The sequence below is a fragment of the Pongo abelii genome, chromosome 10 (genome assembly GCF_028885655.2).
Source record: "Pongo abelii isolate AG06213 chromosome 10, NHGRI_mPonAbe1-v2.0_pri, whole genome shotgun sequence".
Lineage (NCBI taxonomy): Eukaryota > Metazoa > Chordata > Mammalia > Primates > Hominidae > Pongo > Pongo abelii.
In genome coordinates, this window is record NC_071995.2 from 43,908,351 (window position 1) to 43,931,779 (window position 23,429).

The window sequence follows — 23,429 nt, forward strand, 5'->3', positions numbered from 1 at the left end:
TTACTTTATCTGTACCATACTCTGTCAACACTGAACTCATCTTGAATTGTGGTTGTCCAGTGCTGTCTCTCAGCTCCTTCTAGTATGTACCTACCCACACATTAGCAATTCAGAGGAGCTCTCCATAAGCTGAATATGCATCTTCTGTTTAGAAATTAGGGAGTAGCTTAAGCTGGAGGGAAATTTAGCTCAATAAGAATGAAGTACTTAAAGCCTCCCTATTCTCTTCATGGTGTTTCAACTTTTTCTTCTCTTTAAGTCTTTACATCTTTGCTTTGTATTTCTTTTTTTTTCTTTTTTTTTTTTTTTTTTTTTTTGAGACGGAGTCTTGCTCTTTTGCCCAGGCCAGACTGCAGTGGCGCTATCTCAGCTCACTGCAAGCTTCGCCTCCTGGGTTTACGCCATTCTCCTGCCTCAGCCTCCCGAGTAGCTGGGACCACAGGCGCCCGCCACCACACCCGGCTAATTTTTTGTATTTTTAGTAGAGACGGGGTTTCACCGTGTTAGCCAGGATGCTCTCGATCTCCTGACCTCGTGATCCACCCGCCTCAGCCTCCCAAAGTGTTTGCTTTGAATTTCTATACATTTAAAACATATATAAAACTAACTTTTTGTAATGGAAAATTCCATTCGAAATAACTAGGTCAAGCAGCTTATCACAAGTTTCTGTTATCTCACCATTTAAAAGATGCACTTGCTTGTTAAAAAGCACGACCTTTGGCAATATAATTGATATAATATTTCTCTTTATTGACTTAAAATATGCTATGGAAGAAGGTGCCTTTGACATGTTATCTCAGGATGATAAAGTATTATTAAAAAAAGAGTTCTCACTGGGTGTGTCTGTACCCATAAAACAGAATTTAATTAACCATTAGGTAGCCAATTTCTCTGTGAACAAACAAAACAAACCAAACTCTGCAATGGGTGATTGGGTGACCCTGAACAGACAAAGCCTTAAAAAATGATGTAAGCTGTTATACTGAGGTACATTGTGAAGACAGGCAAGCAACAGAAAGCTGTTATTTAAAACCAGAAACAAATCAACAGTAACAATCTAATTAAGGATGAGTTGTACAACAGAAAGATAATCTTCCTATTTTAATCTCTTACCAATCAGGTTCTTACTAGATTATACTGTTTCCTCTGAGAATTCATAACATAAAAGAGATGAGTGGTTGAACTTAAATGACCTTTCCTACTCCTTTCTCTGAAATGCTAACATTGTATTAAAAAGGAGAATAAAATGAAAGGGAAGAAGCAAGTAACAAAGAGACTGGAAAACATGAAAAGGGAGGATTGAAGAAACAGGACTCTAAAGAGAAGAGATGACTGAGAGGTAAGCAAAGCCTTATTTGATGGACAAATTCCACTGAAAATAGGAAAAAAAGACTTTAATTGTAACAGGAGTAATGAAAGAGAAGAATTTTCTGACATGAAAATTGAATATAGAAAGAAGTTATGGAATCTTCTTCCCTAAGGTATAGAAAACATAGAAGAAGAGGTCTAACTTTTCAAGGGTCCTCTCAAGTGATAAAAATTTAGCCCACAAACTCCAAAAGATGTATAAAGACAAGTGGATTCAGGGTGTAGTGACAAGAGTTGCCTCGAATTCTTTTAAAAACAAATCTTAATGAAATAATCTCAAATTTTGTTAAATAGTTCCTGGGTCATAATAGCAATAAGTATACAGAAAGAACAATAGCAGATAAATATTAAAATACATGCATATTTGTCTGGATACACCTAGAATAATCTACTAATGTTTCACCAAATTTAAGGTGGCAATAACCAGCAATCATCCAAAACCTAGAGCAATGTCATTGCTTCTTGAGGTGGAGAAGAAAGAAGTGCTTGCCAAAGAAAGGGGACTGCATTTTTACTGATAGACTTTTCTCATACTAAGAGGCTTACTATTGCCAGAAACTGTGCCAAGTACTTTACATGGATTTCCTCATTTATTTTCACAATAATTATATGTGGTTGGTATTATTTTTAGCCCCAGTTTGGAAAAATTAAGTAACTTGACCTAAGTTACATTACTATTAACCCATTTATGCCAGAGGTTGCAATTATTTTTGTGCGAAAAATTAGACCTTGGCAATGACCTTGAGCAGTAGGATATAAATAAGTCCCACAAGCTTAGTGTTCCAATAAGGGAACACTAGGCATAAATGGGCTAACTAACCTGTTGTGGCAGGATTTGAATATAAGCAGGCTAAGTGCAGAGCCTATGTTCTTAACCTACAGATAATAGCGCATTAAACATTCCCCAACAATCCCATGAGGAAAGGTATTATTATTATCCCCATCTTAAAGGAATGGGATTGAGGCTCAGAGCACAAGATCAATAAGATCTATGACAGAGCCAGGATTCAATGCAAGTCTAAATCCAAAGCCATGTACTTTACTCTCTCTCTCAGTCAACACATAATTTGTAATGTCCACCCTGTAGACATTACCTAGACACTAGGATAGGCAGTCCACCCTGCCTAGACACTAGGATAGGCAGAAGGAATATAAAGATGATTAAGACAGTCCCTTCTCACAAGAAGTTCACATTTAGAGGAAGAGTCTAGAGCTTTCTACTCAAAGTTTGGTTCATGGACCAGCAGTTATGGGCGTCACCTGGGAATTTGCTAGAAATCAGAATTGCAGGCCCCACCCCAGACTTACTGAATCAGAATCTGCATTTAACAAGGTTTCCAAGTGTTTCATACACACATTAAAACACCAATTGGCAGCACTGGTCTGATGGATATTTTAAAAGGTATTGCCATTCCAGGTATAGGTTTCTATGACTACAACCCCCAAATTTGGGCATGAAATAAAACAACTGAACTGGAATAAGGGCAGATGTCTGAATGCTCAAATGACCCTACCCTTATTTTCAACCAAACTTAAAAGAATAAAAGGTTCTTATTGTATCCATTTGCGAAGTTTCCAGGCAGAGCTATCAGCTAGATGCCAAGTAACACACCATCAATGTTTGTTTTCAACATTTTCTCCAGCTTCCTAAAAGTTCACTGTTTGGGGAGAAGTGGTTTTCTTAGATTCATATAATTGGACCTACCTTCCTCCCACAAATTTGAGAAAGCCACAGGAAGAATGAGGGGTATTTAGGTGTAGTTTTTGCAGGAATCATGGACTACTAAAATATGCCAATACAGTAAGCCAGATAACCCAGTAGGGACCTTCAATAAAATTGGCAAGGGTCTTTTTCTTTATTAGTTTCATGCTATAACGTGTTGTTTTTAATTTTCTTAGAGCCAGAAATGAAGCAAGAGTCATAAACTGAGTCAGAGAAGGAGGGGAAATAAAGAAAAAAAAATCGTCACACTGCATTTGCAATACAAGAACCAAAAGCCAACAGACCTCCCTCTGTACCAACGCTTGCCCTGGTTGGAGCCTATAGGGAAGTGAGCTCATCCAGGCAAGGTGCCTAAGTTGCGGGTGAGAATAGATGTTTCTCCCATCTACTGCAAGTGGTAATCATCTAAAAACTTGACATTTTTAGTAAGTGACACTTTTAAAAATCAAGTTCAGATTTTAAACTGACTATTATAAATGACTCCCACCTTTAAGGCCCTTGAGGTTTGGATTGCTTTGATAATGGATTGCTTTGATAATTTTCTAAAACCACAATGTCCTACTTGTGGTGAGAATTCCTTCCACTGTTCAGTGGAGGTCAGCAGGGACTACTGAACTGTCCAGGAGTACAGCACATAAAATGGCCCTGGTAGCATTTAATAGAACTATTAAAGACTAGCTTTTTACCAATGCCCAAGCATTATAACCAGAGGGAGGAAGGTAGAGTAAAAATACACAAATTTTAGACAGACCTGTGTGTACCCTTGGATAAGTTATTTTCTTCCTCTGAACCTTAGTTTCCTTATTTGTAAACAGAAATTTTACAGTTTTCTCATTTGCAGAATACCTGCTGTGCATGGCAGTTATAAGGATATGTGGTGGCATATGTAAAATACCTGGCACTCAAGAAATGGTTATTATTATTAAGAATTACTCAAAAAAGATAAAAGAAGTACACTTGAGTCCCATAGTAAGAAACATCACCTAGCACAGTTGACCGTACTTGGACAATAATGAGGAAAAGTGTCTGAGTTGGGGACTTAACCTCTAAGAACATTTAAAGGAGTAAAAAAGGAGAACATCTGTATTAATAAATGATGGTAACTAAATCCTATGCTGGGCTTTTAATCACATACTTTATCAGAATGTAGACTATCAGAAATGATTTCTACAAAGATGCCTGGTTAGTTGGCATAATGTTCTTATCCTCTTCCATCCCAATTTCCTTTTGACCCTCCCAAAGTATAACATTGTAGGTGTTCTAACAGTCCTGCATATGTCACTCTCTTCTCCTAATCTTTCAGGAGGCTGTGCTGCTAACTCCCAAGCTGGAGGCTTCCTACTAAGCCGGCTAGACAATCAGTGGGTCTAATGCCCGAAATCATTTTTTTAAAAAGACATTTGGTTCTACTCTTGTGACGTAAGCAATAAAGACCCAAGGGTTGGAAGGACTTGCCTGAGGACACAGCTAGTGGCTGGGAGCTTCCAGGCCAGCACTCTTCCTACCCTGACCCTCTACTTCTCCCCCATTGCTTCTCTCCTCAGTCGTGGTCACTTTCCTTCTCTTTTTCTTTTATATACCATGTCTCTATTATAGTTCCTCACAGAGTCATTTGGGCTCAACCATTATTATTATTTAAAATCCATACTACAAATGATGCTTATAAGGATGACATACTTGTAGTTTAACACAGATTCATTAGCAAACGCAACTTTGACCATTTCTTGATTAAAATATGTACAGATGACTGTAGTACACATTTGGATATGGGATGCAGTGAAATTCCAGTAGTCTGTTTAATTCATAACACAGAGCTTGGTTGGGGTTCAATGTATTCATACATTTTTATTAGTCTCAATTGAAAGATTTTAAAAGATGAATAAATTACTTTCCTATTTGCTTCATCTGCTATTGCAGACTATGCCCAACAGATGTCACATAAGAAATTCAAATTGCATCTTCAAATGGAACATAACTTTAGTAATGAATAATTCAACAGAATAACTAAAAACCGGAATAATTTTTAAAGCCATTTCTTTTTCTTTACTTTTTTTTTTTTTTTTTTTTTCCGAGACAGAGTTTCACTCTGTCGTCCAGGCTGTAGTGCAGTGGCATGATCTCAGCTCACTGCAACCTCCGCCTCCCAGGTTCAAGGGATTCTCCTGCCTCAGCCTCCCAAGTAGCTGGGACTACAGGCATGCACCACCATGCCTGGCTAATTTTTTGTATTTTTAGTAGAGATGGGGTTTCACCATGTTGGTCAGACTGGTCTTGAATTCCTGACCTCAAATGATCCACCCACCTCGGCCTCCCAAAGTGCGGGGATTACAGGTGTGAGCCACGAGCCATTTCTTTCACTGGATAAGAGTGTTAGTGGAAAAATACTCACCTATTTATCTGACCATTTTCTACTTCAGTGAAATCATTGGAGTCATTGCTAATGTTATCATCCTCAGGCACTGTCATGTTTTGCAACTCAGTTAATTCGAGTCCACTTTTGAAATGCATCATGATTAGAAAGTATCTGTAGTCTGAAAATTAGTCCAAATTTCTCCTGTTCTGAGTGTATTTAGAAGTAGATACCAAAATGGAAGCTTGACACCCCTAAAATATAGCAAAATAAAAAAATAACTAAACATGAAATGCTACTGGTTAAAATTAAATTACCACAAATAAACAAGTAGTTAATTTACTGATTATACAACTTTTACATGTTGCTACTAGATGCATTAAAGCAATCTTTGTCTATCAAGTTATGGAGGTGTATCTAAATTTTATGCCTTTTATAGATTTCCTTCCATTTTTAACTATACAGTGAATCATGCCCCATAATCTTACTGATCAGGTTTATAAGAATATCATGTTAGCTGTAGGTAACAGAGACCTCCTTTTATGATATGAAGCAGTGTTGTTGTTGTTGTTCTTTGAGATGGAGTTTCGCTCTTGTTGCCCAGGCTGGAGTGCAATGGCACAGTCTCGGCTCACTGCAACCTCTGCTTCCCTGGTTCAAGCGATTCTCCTGCCTCACCCTCCCACGTAGCTATGATTACAGGTATGCGCCACCATGCCCGGCTAATTTTTGTATTTTTAATAGAGACAGGTTTCTCCATGTTGGTCAGGCTGGTCTCAATCTCCTGACCTCAGGTGATCAGCCCTCCTCGGGCTCCCAAAGTGTTCAAATTACAGGCATGAGCCACCGCGCCTGGCCTGAAGCAGTGCTTTTAAAATGAAAGTGATTCAGTTATTTTAATGTGTCAGATCACAGAGCACACATACAGCTGGATACAGACTGCACAGACACAAAAGCACCTTTGGTTTAGCAATCCCAGCTTAAAGAAAAATGCAAATCCTGGGATCAAGTACCCAACCTGGTAGTCAACCAGTAAACAACAAATTTATGATTTGAAATTTTGCAAGTAGTGTATCCATCAACTGCAAGAGATTAAATCAATCTCTTCAATGAAATCACTTTATGTCAGGGAATTAGGGAATTAAAAACTCATACTCAAAGGATTTGGTTTAATCCAACTGCTACTATATTACTCATCAGAAATGAAAAACTTCCAGAGTTCACATTTTCTCCCATATGGATGACTGTGGTTTAAGTTTCTGAGGGATCACCCATAGTAAGTAGGGAGGGAGAAAAAGAATTTTGGGGGCACAGCAGCCTCACGAATTAAAAAGCAGATGGCTTGTCTATGGCCATGCCACCCTGAATGTGCCCAATCTTGTCTAAAAAGCAGATGGCCACAGAGGCAAATGCAACTTCAAAAGCAAGGCGTATAATGCATGGGGAGCCTCACTGTGATACTCTCAGCAAAGTGATGGGGACCATGGAATGAAGCAGAATGTCAATGAGCTGGGGTTTTTTTTTAATGTCATTAGCAAATCCCCTTGGACAATGTTTTGAATTTTGTCTGATCCTAAATTCCATAAGATGGCTGTAGCCTAGTTAAGGGTCAAACCCCAATGTGCCCAACTAAGTAGTATTTCAAGAGGCATCTTACTAATTTCTAATATTTTGAAGACCCACAGAAAGTGCCCTAGAATGATAACTTTTCCAGGTATCCCCCTCTTTTCCTCTTTCCACAGCCAGGCCACACATTATTCTTTTCATGCACACAGTCTCCTATTTAGAATAAAACTTCCCTGGTTTCAGGGTCCTGTAATGTGCCATAATATACACATGTTTATAACATCTCAGGTTCTAGGAACCTTGTCTTGTCTTCAGGGCAAGGCACCTCCTCAAGAAGGAGGAGAGCCAGGACAGGGAGATTTGACCCCATGACTCCTGGTCTGAGGCTGATTCCTCTAACCACAGTGGTGGTGCTAGAGACTGGCCCATCTCTGATTGTTTCTGGTACCTTCATGCAGTGGTGATGTTTTACCATCTGCCTTATTTTGCAAAAGCTGAAATGAATTAAAATGGTTGAGCCCCACTCTTACCCCTTGGCCCTCTTTGATGAAAGCTGTCCAAATGGGCTAGACTGGGTAATTTCTATAAGTCTTGCCACACTGACTCCCTCTTGTGTGACTACATCGCAGGCTACTGAAGTGATATTACACGGCTGATAGAAAGTTAATTCAGTGGATGGCATTTCCAATCTGGGTTAAGGAGACTTTTCTCTCTACAAAATGGAAGGAAATAGGGCACCAGACACAAATTTTCTGCGGTAAGAAAGGATTGACTAATAATAGATCTTGAGTCTACTGTTTAAATTTTCATATTAAAAATACATAGGTATGTATATATATGTGAGTGTGTGTATGCATATCACGCACACGTGTGCGTGTGTAAAACTAGTAAGAAACAGAGAAGAAGGCAAAAGAACGAAAACAACAGATGAAGTCCTGGCCACTAAAATTAGGTCAATATTATGTAAATACTAGTACAAATTAATCACAAAGAATAATTTTTTATTATTATTAAATAACCTCTCTGAAACCTAACTTGTTCTTGAAAATCAAAATGGAAATTGAAGGGAAAAATTAACAAAATTAATGACACCTATCACCAAGGCCACACTTGAAAAAATAGTATCAATTCAACTTCTCATATATTTATTGAGTACTAAGTGATGAAGGGATTGAAAAAGCTTGAAAAATGTTAAATGCAGGGATCTCAGGCAGCTTCATAGAAAAGTCACATTTGGATCGGACCTTGAAATTTTTTTTTCCTAATTCTAAAAGTAATACAATGGCTGGGCATGGTGGCTCACACTTGTAATCTCAACACTTTGGGATGCCCAGGCAGGCAGATCACTTAAGCCCAAAAATTTGAGACAACACAGCAAAATCCCGTCTACAAAAAACAAACAACAACAAAAAAAACAAAACAACAAAAAAATCAAAACAAAACATTAGCTGGGTGTGTAGCACGTGCCTGTGGTCCCAGCTACTTGAGAGGCTGTGGTGGGAGATCACTTGAGCCTAGGGAGGTCAAAGCTCCACTGAAATGTGATCATGCCACTGTGCTCCAGCCTGGGCAACAGAGTGAGACCCTGTCTCAAAAAATAAATAAAAGCAACACATACTCACTGTAGAATCTTTAGAACAGATATTGTAAAAGAAATTCTACCACCCCCAAATGGGCCACTGTTAAGATTTTTCTTCCTTTTTTCTTTTCCTTTCCTTTCTCTAGCTCTAGCTCCTCTTCCTTCTCTTTTTTAAGTTTAGCACTGGTGATTTTACATTGTTTTTAGCCTACTTTTTTCATTGAGTATTATATTGTAAGCATTTTGAAGAACAGAAGTGATTATTTTAAAAAATATTAGTCATTTATTAATAAATACTAATTTATTAAAAATAAATAAATGAATTAATTAACTAATATAGATTTGGTAGAAAAGTTAGAAAATACAATTTTTCAGATGGAATAAAATGAGCAAAAAGAAAAAAATTCACCTGTTATCTCAGCAAGCAGAGACGATCACTCTATATATATTGTTGTATGGCCTTCCAGGGTTTTTCTATGCACATAGATATAGTGCCTGGCACACAGTAGACACTCAATAAATATCTGTCAAATGAAAGAATGAGCACAAATAAAAAATATATACACATTTACAAAAATGGAAATTATACCAAACATTGAGTTTTTAAAACATTTTTTTCACTTAACAAGATATCACTTCCTATCCTGAGTTATGTCAGTAAGCACAGGTCTACACCACTACTGTTGATACTTGGTTAACTCTGCCAGAAATTGACATCTAACCAGTTATTGCTGGACATTCAGACTGCTTGGTGGAGAGAAGATTGACAGATGGAGATGGGGCCTGAGCTGAGACTTCTCAGTGGAGGGAGAACATGGTCAATGGCACAGAGGCGGGAAGTGCAGATTGAGTTCAAGAAACAAAGAACTATAGTTTCACTGAAAGACAGAAATAATCCTCAGGCTATACGATTAATTAAAAGGCAGACTAGGGTCATCATGTGAAGATCTTGGTGTTAACACAACCATAATTACTATCTGTCAACATTTATAATAGCTTACAAATTACAATTTATTTAGCACAGAACATTTCTGATCCTTACCACAACTTTGTGAAGTACTTAAGGAAGGCATCAATTTCTTGTTATGCTTATTGGTACAATTTATTAATAGTACCAATGTAAAATACATAATCTTGCTATTTATACTGCATGGTGTTATATATCAAAGGAGAGGATACACAAAGAAACTTATCTGGCCTTAAGTCACTTAGAGCCTATTTAACCAAGCAAGACCAACCCATGTAAAATGACACTGTACCTCAAAACATTTGCATGATATAGACTAAACTACATGGCAGAATGAAGAATAAGTCTGGTTCAGAGACACACATACCTACACACTGCATACATGCATGAAGGAGGGAAGGAAGCAAGGAAGGAAAGAAGAAAGGAAAGTAGAACGGTGGAGAAATCAATGAGGCCAGGAGAGATCAGGTAAGTCTTAATTTAATAAAGAGATAGGACTTGAACTGTGTCTAACAATAGGTAATATTAGATTGGGGGAGAGGGAAGACTTTCCTTGTACCGGGGACAGTACTGGCAGCCTAGTCGCTAACACTTTGTGGCGGATTGGTCCACTCAATATTTGTTCCCACCTCTTTTTAGTCCAGTTCTATAAAGGATAGAAAGTTGAAAACTACATTTCCCACACTCCCTTGCAGCTAGGTTTCTAGATATAATTTAGATTCCACCAATGAGAGAGTGGTGGTGGCCAGAGCAAGGCATCCACTTTGCTGGTACCATTCTAGCAGGTGCTGCAGCAGCAGGTAGCCCTGGAGCCAACAGTTGTGGCTATGATTCTTGATCATCAGATTTGGCTCAAGTGATGTGTTCCTGGGGCATGCACTTGATATAATGGCTTCCTGATTTTCAGACTTCCTGAAGGAGGCACAGATAGCATTTAACCTTAGCAAGCCAGTTGAATGTGTTATGTTAATTATTCCTAGAGGCCCAGCCTAGAGCCTGCACTGCCAGTAATTTTAATAAATTTTTAGGCACTGAATTCCCTGTATTAAATCTGTTTTCCTTAGCATAAACAGATCTCTGTTAAATGAAACTAAACCCTGACTGATATCCTTAATTTTATTTCTCCCTTAAAATTTTTTTTATTACTGGAAATTTAAAACACATGTAAAAGTAGACAATGGTATAATGAACTCCCATATACCAACTTCAATTATCAATTCAGGCCTCTTGTTGGATTTTTTTATGCCCACCATCACCTGGAATTATTTTGCAGCAGGTCCTTGATATCTATCATCTGTAAATATTTCAGCAAGAATCTCTAAAAGGCGAGAACTCCCTTCTTAAACAATACCACTGCATGACTATCAAAACTAAAAAATAACAAAAATTGGGTAGCACTACATGTCTTGCCACATACACTTAATTCTAAAACTTGTTATGAATCATCATTGGTTTTTTATTGTGAAGAACTCATATAATCAGACCTCTCCTAGCTCAACTCCTGAGAATCAATTATAAAAGCTAGGTCAGTGATTTTGAGAAAGTATTAGTAGACATTTCTCCAAAGAATACATAAAAATGTCCACAATTGTGTGAAAAGGTGCTCAACATTATTAACCGTCAGCGAAATGCAAATCCATACTGCAATGAGCTATCACCTCACAGCTCTTAGGACAGCCATTATCAAAAGTCAAGAGACAACAAGTGTTGGCAAGGGTATGGAGAAAAGGAAATCTTTGTACACTGTCGGAGGGAAGGTAGTTTGGTGCGCCATTATAGAAAACCTTATGGAGGTTCCTAACAAAATTAAAAGTAGAACTTTACTGTTTCGTATGACACAGTAATCCCACTTCTGGATATATACCCAAAGAAAATGAAATCACCACCTCATAAAGACATGTGCGCTGAGCCTGGGGAGGTCAAGACCACTTAGCTGTGATCATGCCACTGTGCTCCAGCCTGGGTAACAGCGTGAGACCCCATCTCAAAAAATAAATAAAAGTAACACATACTCACTGTAGAATCTTCAGAACAGATACTGTAAAAGAAATTCTACCACCCCCAAATGGGCCACTGTTGAGATTTTTCTTCCTTTTTTTCTTCCTTTTTTATTTTTATTTCCTTTCTCTAGCTCTAGTTCCTCTTCCTTCCCTTTTTTAATTTAGCATTGGTGATTTTAGATTGTTTTTAGCCTACTTTTTAAATTGAGTATTGTATTGTAAGCATTTTGAAGAACAGAAGTGGATCTTTTAAAAAATATGATTTCTTGATCTCTGTCACGGTCTGTTCCAAGAGGGCCAAATAGGAACAGCTCCATTCTGCAGCTCCCAGTGTGAACAAAGCATAAGACAGGTGATTTCTGCATTTCCAACTGAGGTACCTGGTTCATCTCATTGGGACTGGTTGGACAGTGGGTACAGCCCACGGAGGGTGAGGCAAAGCAGGGCGGGGTGTCGCCTCACTCAGGAAGCACAAGGGGTCTGGGAATTTCCCTTGTCAGGCCAAGGGAAGCCGTGACAGACTGTACATGGAAAAACAGGACACTCCCACTCAAATACTGCACTTTTTCAAAGGTCTTAGCAAACAGCAAACCAGGAGATCGTATCCCACGCCTGGATCAGCAGGTCCCACACCCACAGAACCTTGCTCACTGCTAGCGCAACAGTCTGAGATTGACTTGCCAGGCAGCAGCCTGGCAGCGGAAGGGGTGTCCACCATTTCTGAGGCTCGAATAGGTAAACAAAGCAGCCAAGGAAGCTCAAACTGGGTGGAGCCCACCGCAGCAGAGCAAGGCTTGCTGTCTCTATAGACCCCACCACTGGGGGCAGAGTATAGCTGAAGAAAAGGCAGCAGAAACTTCTGCAGACTTAAACATCCCTGTCTGACAGCTCTGAAGAGAGCAGCGATTCTCCCAGCACAATGTTTGAGCTCTGAGAACAGACACACTGCCTCCTCAAGTGGGTCCCTGACCCCCATTTAGCCTAACTGGGAGACACCTCTTAGCAGGGGCTGACTGACACCTCATACAAGCAGGAGCCCCTCTTGGACGAAGCTTCCAGAGGAAGGATCAGGCAGCAATATTTGCTGTTCTGCAATATTTGCTGTTTTGCAACCTCCGCTGGTGATACCTGGGCAAACAGGGTCTGGAAAGAACCTTCAGCAAATTCCAACAGACCTGCAGCTGAGGGACATGACTGTTAAAAGGAAAACTAACAAACAGCAGGGAATAGCATCAACATAACAAAAATGACATCCACACCAACACCCCATCTTTAGGTCACCAACATCAAAGACCAGAGGTAGATAAAACCACAAAGATGGGGAAAAAACAGAGCAGAAAAGCTGAAAATTCTAAAAACCAGAGCGCCTCTTCTCCTCCAAAGGATGGCAGCTCCTCACCAGCAATGGAACAAAGCTGGATGGAGAATGAGTTTGACAAGTTTGCAGAAGTAGGCTTCAGAAGGTCGGTAATAACAAACATCTCCGAGCTAAAGGAGGATGTTCTATCCCAGCACAAGGAAGCTAAACACCCTGAAAAAACATTAGACAAATGGCTAACTAGAATAAACAGTGTAGAGAAGACCGCAAATGACCTGATGGAGCTGAAAACCATGGCATGAGAACTATGCGATACGTGCACAAGCTTCGATAGCCAATTCGATCAAGTGGAAGAAAGGGTATCAGTGATTGAAGATCAAATTAATGAAATAAAGCGAGAAGAGAAGTTTAGAGGAAAAACAGGAAAAAGAAATGAACAAAGCCTCCAAGAAATATGGGACTATGTGAAGAGACCAAATCTATGTTTGACTGGTGTACATGTAAGTGACAGGGAAAATGAAACAAAGTTAGAAAACACTCTCAGGATATTATTCAGGAGAACTTCCACAACTTAGCATGGCAGGCCAACACTCAAATTTAGGAAATACAGAGAACACCACAAAGACAGTCCTTGAGAACAGCAACCCCAAGACACATAATTGTCAGATTCACCAAGGTTGAAATGAAGGAAAAAATGTTAAGGGCAGCCAGAGAGAAAGGTTGGGTTACCCACGAAGGGAAGTCCATCAGACTAACAGCAGATCTCTTGGAAGAAACTCTACAGGCCAGAAGAGAGTGGGGGCCAACATTCAACATTCTGAAAGAAAAGAATTTTCAACCCAGAATTTCATATCCAGCCAAACTAAGCTTCATAAGTGGAGGAGAAATAAAATCCTTTATAGACAAGCAAATGCTGAGAGATTTTGTCACCACTAGGTCTGCCTTACAAGAGCTCCTGAGGGAAGCACTAAACATGGAAAGGAACAACCAGTACCAGCCGCTGCAAAAACATGCCAAATTGTAAAGACCATTGATGCCGTGAAGAAACTACATCAATTAACAAGCAAAATAACCAACTAACATCATAATGACAGGATCAAACTCACACATAACAATATTAACCTTACGTGTAAATGGGCTAAATGCCCCAATTAAAAAACACAGACTGGCAAATTGGATAAAGATTCAAGACCCATAAGTGTGCTGTATTCAAGAGACCCATCTCACGTGCAAAGACACACATAAGCTCAAAATATAGGGATGGAGAAAGATCTACCAAGCAAATGGAAAGCAAAAAAAGGTAGGGGTTGCAATCCTAGTCTCTGATAAAACAGACTTTAAATGAACAAAGATCAAAAGAGACAAAGAAGGCCATTACATAATGGTAAAGGGATCAATTCAACAAGAAGAGCGAACTACTTTAAATATATATGCACCCAATGCAGGAGTACCCAGATTCACAAAGCAAGTCCTTAGAGACCTGCAAAGAGACTTAGACTCCCGCACAATAATAATGGGAGGCTTTAACACCCACTGTCAATATTAGACAGATCAATGAGACGGAAGGTTAACAAGGATATCCAAGACTTGAACTCATCTCTGGACCAAGTGGACCTAATAGACATCTACAGAACTCTCCACCCCAAATCAACAGAATATACATTCTTCTCAGCACCACATCGCACTTATTCCAAAATTGACCACATAGTTGGAAGCAAAGCACTCCTCAGCAAATGTAAAAGAACAGAAATCACAACAAACTGTCTCTCAGACCACAGTGCAATCAAATTAGAATTCACGATTAAGAAACTCACACAAGGCCGGGCACAGTGGCTCACGCCTGTAATCCCAGCACTTTGGGAGACTGAGGCGGGCAGATCATGAGGTCAGGAGGTCAAGACCGTCCTGGCTAACACGTTGAAACCCCGTCTCTACTAAAAATACAAAAAATTAGCCAGGTGCGGTGGCAGGTGCCTATAGTCCCAGCTACTCGGGAGGCTGAGGCAGGAGAATCGCTTGAACCCAGGAAGCGGAGTTTGCAGTGAGCCAAGATCATGCCATTGCACTCCAGACTGGGCAATAGAACCAGACTCCACCTCAAAAGAAAAAAAAAAAAAAAAAACTCACTCAAAACCGCACAACTACAAGGAAACTGAACAACTTGCTCCTGAATAACTACTGGGTAAATAACAAAATGAAGGCACAAATGAAGGCACAAATAAATACGTTCTTTGAAGCCAGTGAGAACAAAGACACATCGTACCAGAATCTCTGGGACACATTTAAAGCACTGTGTACAGGGAAATTTATAGCACTAAATGTCCACAAGAGAAAGCAGGAAAGAGCTAGAATCAACACCCTAACATCACAATTAAAAGAACTAGAGAAGCAAAAGCAAACAAATTCAAAAGCTAGCAGAAGGCAAGAAATAACTAAGATCAGAGCAGAATTGAAGGAGATAGAGATACAAAAAAACTCTTCAAAAAATCAATGAATCCAGGAGCTGGTTTTTTGAAAAGATTATCACAATTGATAGACCACTAGCAAAACTAATAAAGAAGAAAAGAGAGAAGAATCAAATAGACGCAATAAAAAATGATAAAGGGGATATCACCACCGATCCCACAGAAATACAAACTACCATCAGACAATACTATAAACACCTCTACACAGATAAACTAGAAAAATCTAGGAAAATTGGATGAATTCCTGGGCACATACACCCTCCCAACACTAAACCAGGAAGAAGTGGAATCTCTGAATAGACCAATAACAGGCTGTGAAATTGAGGCAATAATTAATAGCCTACCAAGTAAAAGAAGTCCAGGACCAGACAGATTCACAGCCGAATTCTACCAGAGGTAGAAAGAGGAGCTGGTACCATTCCTCCTGAAACTATTCTAATTAATGGAAAAAGAGGGAATCTTCCCTAACTCATTTTATGAGGCCAGCATCATCCTGATACCAAAGCCTGGCAGACACACAACAAAAAAAGAGAATTTTAGGCCAATATCCCTGATGAACACTGATGTGAAAATCCTCAATAAAATACTGGCAAATAAAATCCAGCAGCACATCAAAAACCTTATCCACCACAATCAAATTGACTTCATCTCTGGGATGCAAGGTTGGTTCAACATATGCAAATCAATAAATGTAATCCATCACATAAACAGAACCAATGACAAAAACCACATGATTATCTCAATAGATGCAGAAAAGGCCTTTGACAAAATTCAACAGCCCTTCAGGCTAAAAACTCTCAATAAACTGGGTATTGATGGAACGTTTCTCAAAATAACAAGAGATATTTATGACAAACACACAGCCAATATCATACTGAATGGGCACAAACTGGAAGCATTCCCTTTGAAAACTGGCACAAGACAGGGATGCCCTCTCTCACCACTCCTATTCAACACAGTGTTGGAAGTTCTGGCAAGGGCAATCAGGCAAGAGAAAGAAATAAAGGTATTCAATTAGGAAAAGACAAAGTCAAATTGTCCCTGTTTGCAGATGACATGATTGTATATTTAGAAAACCCCTTCATCTTAGCCCAAAATGTCCTTAAGCTGATAAGCAACTTCAGCAAAGTATCAGGATACAAAATCAATGTGCAAAAATCACAAGCATTCCTATACACCAATAACAGACAGACAAACAGAGAGCCAAATCATGAGTGAACTCCCATTCACAATTGCTACAAACAGAAGAAAATACCTAGGAATCCAACATACAAGGGATGTGAACGCCCTCTTCAAGGAGAACTACAAACTACTGCTCAACGAAATAAAAGAGGACACAAACAAATGGAAGAACATTCCATGCTCATGGATATGAAGAATTGATATCATGTAAATGGCCATACTGCCTAAGGTAATGTATAGATTCAATGCCATCCTCATCAAGCTACCAATGACTTTCTTCACAGAATTGGAAAAAAACTACTTTAAAGGTCATATGGAACCAAAAAAGAGCCCACTTTGCCAAGACAATCCTAAGCAAAAAGAACAAAGCTGGAGGCATCACGCTACCTGACTTCAAACTATGCTACAAGGCTACAGTAATCAAAACAGCATGGTACTGGTACCAAAACAGATATATGGACCAATGGAACAGAACAGACGCCTCAGAATTAACACCACACATCTACAACAATCTGATCTTTGACAAACCTGACAAAAACAAGAAATGGGGAAAGGATTCCCTATTTAATAAATGGTGCTGGGAAAACTGACTAGCCATATGTAGCAAGCTGAAACTGGATCCCTTCTTTACACCTTATACAAAAATTAATTCAAGATGGATTAAAGACCTAAGTGTTAGACCTGAAACCATAAAAACCCTAGAAGAAAGCCTAGGTAATACCATTAAGGACATAGGCATGGGCAAGGACTTCATGACTAAAACACCAAAAGCAATGGCAACAAAAGCAAAAATAGACAAATGGGATCTAATTAAACTAAAGAGCTTCAGCACAGCAATAGAAACTACCATCAGAGTGAACAGGCAACCTACAGAATGGGAGAAAATCTACCCATCTGACAAAGGGCTCATATCCAGAATCTAGAAAGAACTTAAATAAATCTTCAAGAAAAAAACAAACAACCCCAGCAAAAAGTGGGCAAAGGATATGAACAGACACTTCCCATAAAAGACATTTATGGAGCCAACAGACACATGAAAAAAATGCTCATTATCACTGGTAATCAGAGAAATGCAAATCAAAACCACAATGAGATACCATCTCACTCCAGTTAGAATGGCCATCATTTAATAAGTCAGAAAACAACAGAGGCTGGAGAGGATGTGGATAAATAGGAACGCTTTTACCCTGTTGGTGGGAGTGTAAATTAGTTCAACCATTGTGGAAGACAGTGCGGAAATTCCTCAAGGAACTAGAACTAGAAATACCATTTGACCCAGCCATCCCATTACTGAGTATATACCCAAAGGATTATAAATCTTGCTACTATAAAGACACATGCACACGTATGTTTATTGTGGCACTATTCACAATAGGAAAGACTTGGAACCAACCCAAATGTCCATCAATGATAAACTGGATCAAGAAAATGTGGCACACATACACCATGGAATACTATGCAGCCATAAAAAAGGATGAGTTCATGTCCTTTGAAGGGACATGAATGAAGCTAGAAACCATCATCCTCAGCAAACTATCACAAGGACAGAAAATCAAACACTGCATGTTCTCACTCATAGGTGGAATTGAACAATGAGAACAGTTGGACACAGGGAGGGGATCATCACACACTGGGGCCTGTCACAGGGTGGGAGCCTGGGGGAGGGATAGCATTACGAGAAATACCCAATGTAAATGACAAATTAATAGGTGCAGCAAACCAACATGGCACATGTATACATATGTAACAAACCTGCACATTGTGCACATGTACCCTAGAACTATAATATATATTATACCCTAGAAGTACAATAAAATATACATATTCATTCTTTATTAATAAATAAATGCTAATTAATTTATTAAAAAATAAATACATGAAGGAATTAACTAATATAGATTTGGTAGAAAAGTCAGAAAATACAATTTTTTAAAAGGAATAAAACCAGCAAAAAGAAAAAAGTTCACCTGTTATCTCAGCAAGCAGAGACGATCACTGTATACATATTGTTGTATGGCCTTCCATGGTTTTTCTATGCACATAGAAATGTTCTTTCCATGTTCATTGCGGCATTATTCACAATAGCCAAGATATGGAAACAATCTAAGTGCCCATGGATGTGAATGGATAAGAAACACAGGCACATACAAAATAAAATGTTATTCAACCTTAAAAAAGAAGGGGACCCTCTCATTTGCCACAACATGGATGAATCTGGAGGACATAATGGTAAGTAAAATAAGCCAGAAACAGAAAGAAAAATACTGCATGATCTCATGTATACGTGGTATCTTTTTTTGAAAAAAAAAAAAAGTCTGATACACAGACATAGAGAATGAAACAGTTGTTATAAAGAGTTTGGGGAAGAAATGTGGAGATGTAGGTCAAAGGATATGAAATTGCACATGTGTAGGATAAGTCTAGGGAGCAAATGTACAACATGAGGACTGTAGTTAATACAGTTTGAGTATTCCTTATCAAAAATATTTGGGACCAGAGGTGTTACAAGAAAGGGATCCTGATCTGGACCCCAAAAGAGGGTTCTTTGATCTCACGCAAGAAAGAATTCAGGGCAAGCCCATGGTGCAAAGCAAAAGCAAGATTATTAAGAAAGTAAAGGAATAAAAGAATGGCTACTCCATAGACAGAGCAGCCCCAAGGGCTGCTGGTTGCCCATTTTTATGGTTATTTGTTGATGATATGCTAAACAAAGTGGATTATTCATGCCTCCCCTTTTTAGACCATATAGGGCAACTTCCAGATGTTGCCATGGCATTTGTAAACTGTCATGGCACTGGTGGGAGTGCAGCAGTGAGGACTACCAGAGGTCACTCTCATCACCATCTTGGTTTTGGTGGGTTTTAGCCAGCTTCTTTACTGCAACCTGTTTTATCATTAAGGTCTTTACGACCTGTACTTTCTGCTAACCTCCTATCTCATTCTGTGACTTAGAATGCTTTAACCATCTGGAAATGCAGCTCATTGGCTCTCAGCCTCATTTTACTCAGCTCCTCTTTAAGATGGAGTTGCTCTGGTTCACATACCTCTGACATTTCCCCCCTCCCTTTTATAAGAGAACCCTTAATCCTAAGGGCTGCAGAAGGATGAAGATCCATCTTTACTAACTTCTTCAGGCTGAACAGGGGTGATGGTATTCCTACCTAACTATGAGAATATCTTGTGTTCAGGGTAGAGACGAGCTCAGTCAGAAAGCATCAGTATGGTGAGGGACATTCATGACTCTTAAGTTCTGACAAAAAGTAATATTTGGAAGATTAATACGTGTTCAACTTAAGAAAACATTGAGTAAGCTTATCCTTAGTCCTATACAGAGTGCCATAGCAATGTATTCCACAAGAGTAAAGCAAAATAAGTAAAATCTCAAGTAAACTAAATTATAAGGCTTTCCAAATTATAAGGGCAACTGTTGGAACCAAGCTGATATGATGTTGCTAGATGATTCCAATATGTCCAGAATTAGAATATTGATCCAGATTTTTACATTACTCATCCCTCTTGTTTCTTCTGAGCAGCAGCTAGAGATCACTGGTTGGTTCACAGGAATAAGCAGGGTTAGCTTAAATTGCAGCAACTAACTTAAAAGCTACTGATAAGACTAGAATTTAATAACAAATGTAGCATAATTCTTGAAACACAGTTTCTCTCTCCAGTTTCCCATTTCTTACTAAAGACAAATCATAGTAACACTGATTTGCTTTATTATACTTGGCCTGATTTTTTGTACAAAGTGCAGCAAGAATAATTATTTTTCACATAAGCATTTTGTAATTTCGCTTTGATGGAACTCTGCTCCATAGAAGGAATCTCAGATAAGACTTTCTTAGAACCAAGCCTTGCAATGAGTTTGAACCCTCAAATACCTATGAGTTGGGTAAATTTCTCTCCTTTTGAGGTCCCAAGATAACTTGGGACTCCTGGACCTGTTAGAAAGTGACATTCTTATGACAGGTTAGAAACCCTGTACAGGGACTGTGTAGGCAAGTATGAGGCCAATTCCCCAAAGGGATTTGATTGGCTTTACAAGTCAAGTTTGATTCCTTAAAGGAAAGCATGCTGTTCCAGTCAAAGCCTTGGTAAAATAACCAGTTTCTCCAATTGTGTCCTGTTACAAAAGAAAACAGATTCTTATTGCACTTATGCAAATAACTATATTGCTAAAAGTTAAGAATACTCACAGATAGTTTCCAGATTCTGGGGAAATCAGCTAGAGAGAAACAAACATGCTCCAAATTTTGTTCAGAGGAGTATACTTTACATAATTGCTACAAGCTGTAAATAGCTCAAAAGAAAAGTTTCCTTGACTCTGAAAAACAAAACAAAGGGTAAGCAACATTTTAAGCAAAGTCAAAAAGATTACTTTAGTCTTCTATTGTTTCGGTTAATTTAGTTAACCCCTGTTCTCCTTGATATTCATGAACATATCACCTCTCTATGAGAGTTCTGAAAGTTTTTTCTTCTATTCTAATGTCACAATTTCCAAAGTTATCAGAAGCTTGCATTTTAGAACATCTGTCAAAGTCCTATTGTTGATTATAAAACCACCTTTTAAAGAGGATTAAAACAAGAAAACGATTGTCTGTGGACGACAAAATCTTTTAGGACAGCCACTATTAAAGCCACGATTGACTAGGAAATTTGGGTTACCTCTGTGCACACAATAATTTTATGTAACAATTATAATTATTAATAACATACAGATCATGAGAAGGTTTTTCCTCTAAGAAAAACCTGTTGTGCTTTTATTCCAATGTCTAACTTATGGAAAAACTAAATAATACCTCTTTAGTTTTACCCAACATCCACATACGGAATCTTTTTTTACAAGATTAGTTTTTTACAAACTTTCCATAACTTGCTTAAACCTTCAGTTTTATTCTATCTAACTTAAAACAATTCTTTAATCCTTTAATTTGGGCAAGAAAAATCCACATTCCCATACCTTCTTACAATCTTTCACCAAAAACACATTTCACTTTTCTTACACACTTTGCATGTAGAACTGTTTTTTCAGTAGTCTTAATTATATGTTATAATGCTAACTCTTTTACTTTTGATGAAAACCTTGGTAAGTTTGGGATTTTAACTATGTACTAGGTGTGCAGCCTAGGATAGCACACGGAAGTGCAGATAAGGGCTGACTTTTTCCAGCATAGCTACGGGGTATGGCTAACTCCACATGTCCCTGGCCTTATCTAGAATCTAATGCTCCAAAGTCGCCAAAGTAGGTAAACTGAACAATTTTCAAAAGTCAAAGGGCTGGGTGTGGTGGCTCAAGCCTGTAATCCCACCACTTGGGAGGCCGAGGCGGGTGGATCACAAGGTCAGGAGATCAAGACCATCCTGGCTAACATGGTGAAACCCTGTCTCTACTAAAACTACAAAAAATTAGCGGGGCATGGTGGCGGGCACCTGTAGTCCCAGCTACTCGGGAGACTGAGGCAGGAGAATGGCGTGAACCTGGGAGGCAGAGCTTGCAGTGAATCGAGATCGCACCACTGCACTCCAGCCTGGGCAACACAGTGAGGCTCTGTCTCAAAAAAAAAAAAAAAAGTCAAAGTAGCAGTTTATGACCTTAAGGCATTTAGCAAACTTAATATCTGACCTGCATAATTTAGACCAAATGTCTTTATTTTACCAATAATCTTTAAAACTGTTTTTATTCCCCAAAGATTACTTAAGTCACATGAACTAAAAGGAATTACACTTTTTACTTATGTGACAAAATATTTGATTTAAGCTCATTATTATTAAAGCAATTAATTAAAATTATTTTATATTACACACACATAATACATATAAATACATAGACAAATAGAAGACAAAGGATGATCCCTTAAGCTGGGAATTCAACCCCAAACCTGGGCTGCCATTGTGATGGCAGGGACCAAGAGAAAGTACTGCCACGTGATTGCAAGGTCAAGCTCCCAAGGACATGACTGACCAGAAGGAAACCTCATACAGTTTGCACACACACACACACACACACACACACACACACACACACAGAGACCAGAAGTCTGGCTGGTAAGAAATTCTTACCCTTTGGCCAGCATGCCAGGCTTCTGGGTTCCCTCTCCCTGAGACCTGGCTGGCTGCATCACAGCCCTGGGGGCCAAGCCTCAACACAAAGGAAAATTATCTTTTTCCATCTGGCCAGAACAAAATACGTGTGACAAAACATAGACATTATCCACTCTGCTTAACACCCAATATCAAACTGGCAAGGCTCAAACTTGCCCCCATGATTGTTAATCCAACCTCCAACCAAGAGTTTCAACATGTGGTCTCTGGGTAAGATGGTTGCCCCGAGTAACAGAAAAGATAAGAAACGGAAAGGAGAGACAGAAAAGCATTGCCTGTGGCAGGGTGGAGAAGGCGAAATGCTCAGGGAGGCCAGAAAAAGACCCACCCATTGTAGCACCACTGAAAAGTTCATGCGGCCACTTGTCAGTCAAGAAGTGATCTTTTCCAGCAGTCTCATCAGCTCTCAAGTTTCCCCTTTTAGGGAGGAAAAAAGCATTCCATGTCCCAAGATTCTATACATGCCTAATCCTGTCACCCACAGCCATCAGCAGAGACTGCCAGGCAGATTAATCCAAAGAGAATAGCAGTTAACAGGCCATAGTACCGAGCCCATTCTTAGCCGAAAGGGACTTTATGAGAAGGACTTTACTGAGAGGGACTTCTAACCCCCTAAATCTTGGAAGGATTTCTAACCCTCCTAATTTGGGCCTCTAACCCACTATGGGTGTCCTTCTGTTTTATCAAGAGGAGGCTTTAACCCTCTCTGTCTTAGGAGAAACTCTAACTCTCCTAAGTTGGGCCTATAACCCAATCCCATTCTTTACCCAGGTACCCCACCACTTACCCCAAGTCAGCTGATCAATCTA

The 23,429-nt window shown here is 39.1% G+C and overlaps 1 protein-coding gene across 15 annotated transcripts in view; it reads right to left on the minus strand.

Moving 5' to 3' along the window:
• Positions 1–23,429, minus strand: part of SLC38A1 (solute carrier family 38 member 1) — an 85,422-nt gene that overhangs the window by 50,183 nt on the left and 11,810 nt on the right. For 4 of the 15 annotated variants that reach the window (XM_054526523.2, XM_063711615.1, XM_063711617.1 and 1 more), the window contains exons 2-5: positions 20,715–20,842; positions 18,486–18,621; positions 8,996–9,110; positions 5,481–5,695 (exon numbers count right to left, since the gene is read on the minus strand). In XM_054526523.2, coding sequence (XP_054382498.1) covers positions 5,481–5,602 — 122 coding nt within the window. In that variant the 5' untranslated portion in view covers positions 5,603–5,695; positions 8,996–9,110; positions 18,486–18,621; positions 20,715–20,842. 15 annotated transcript variants of the gene reach the window in all.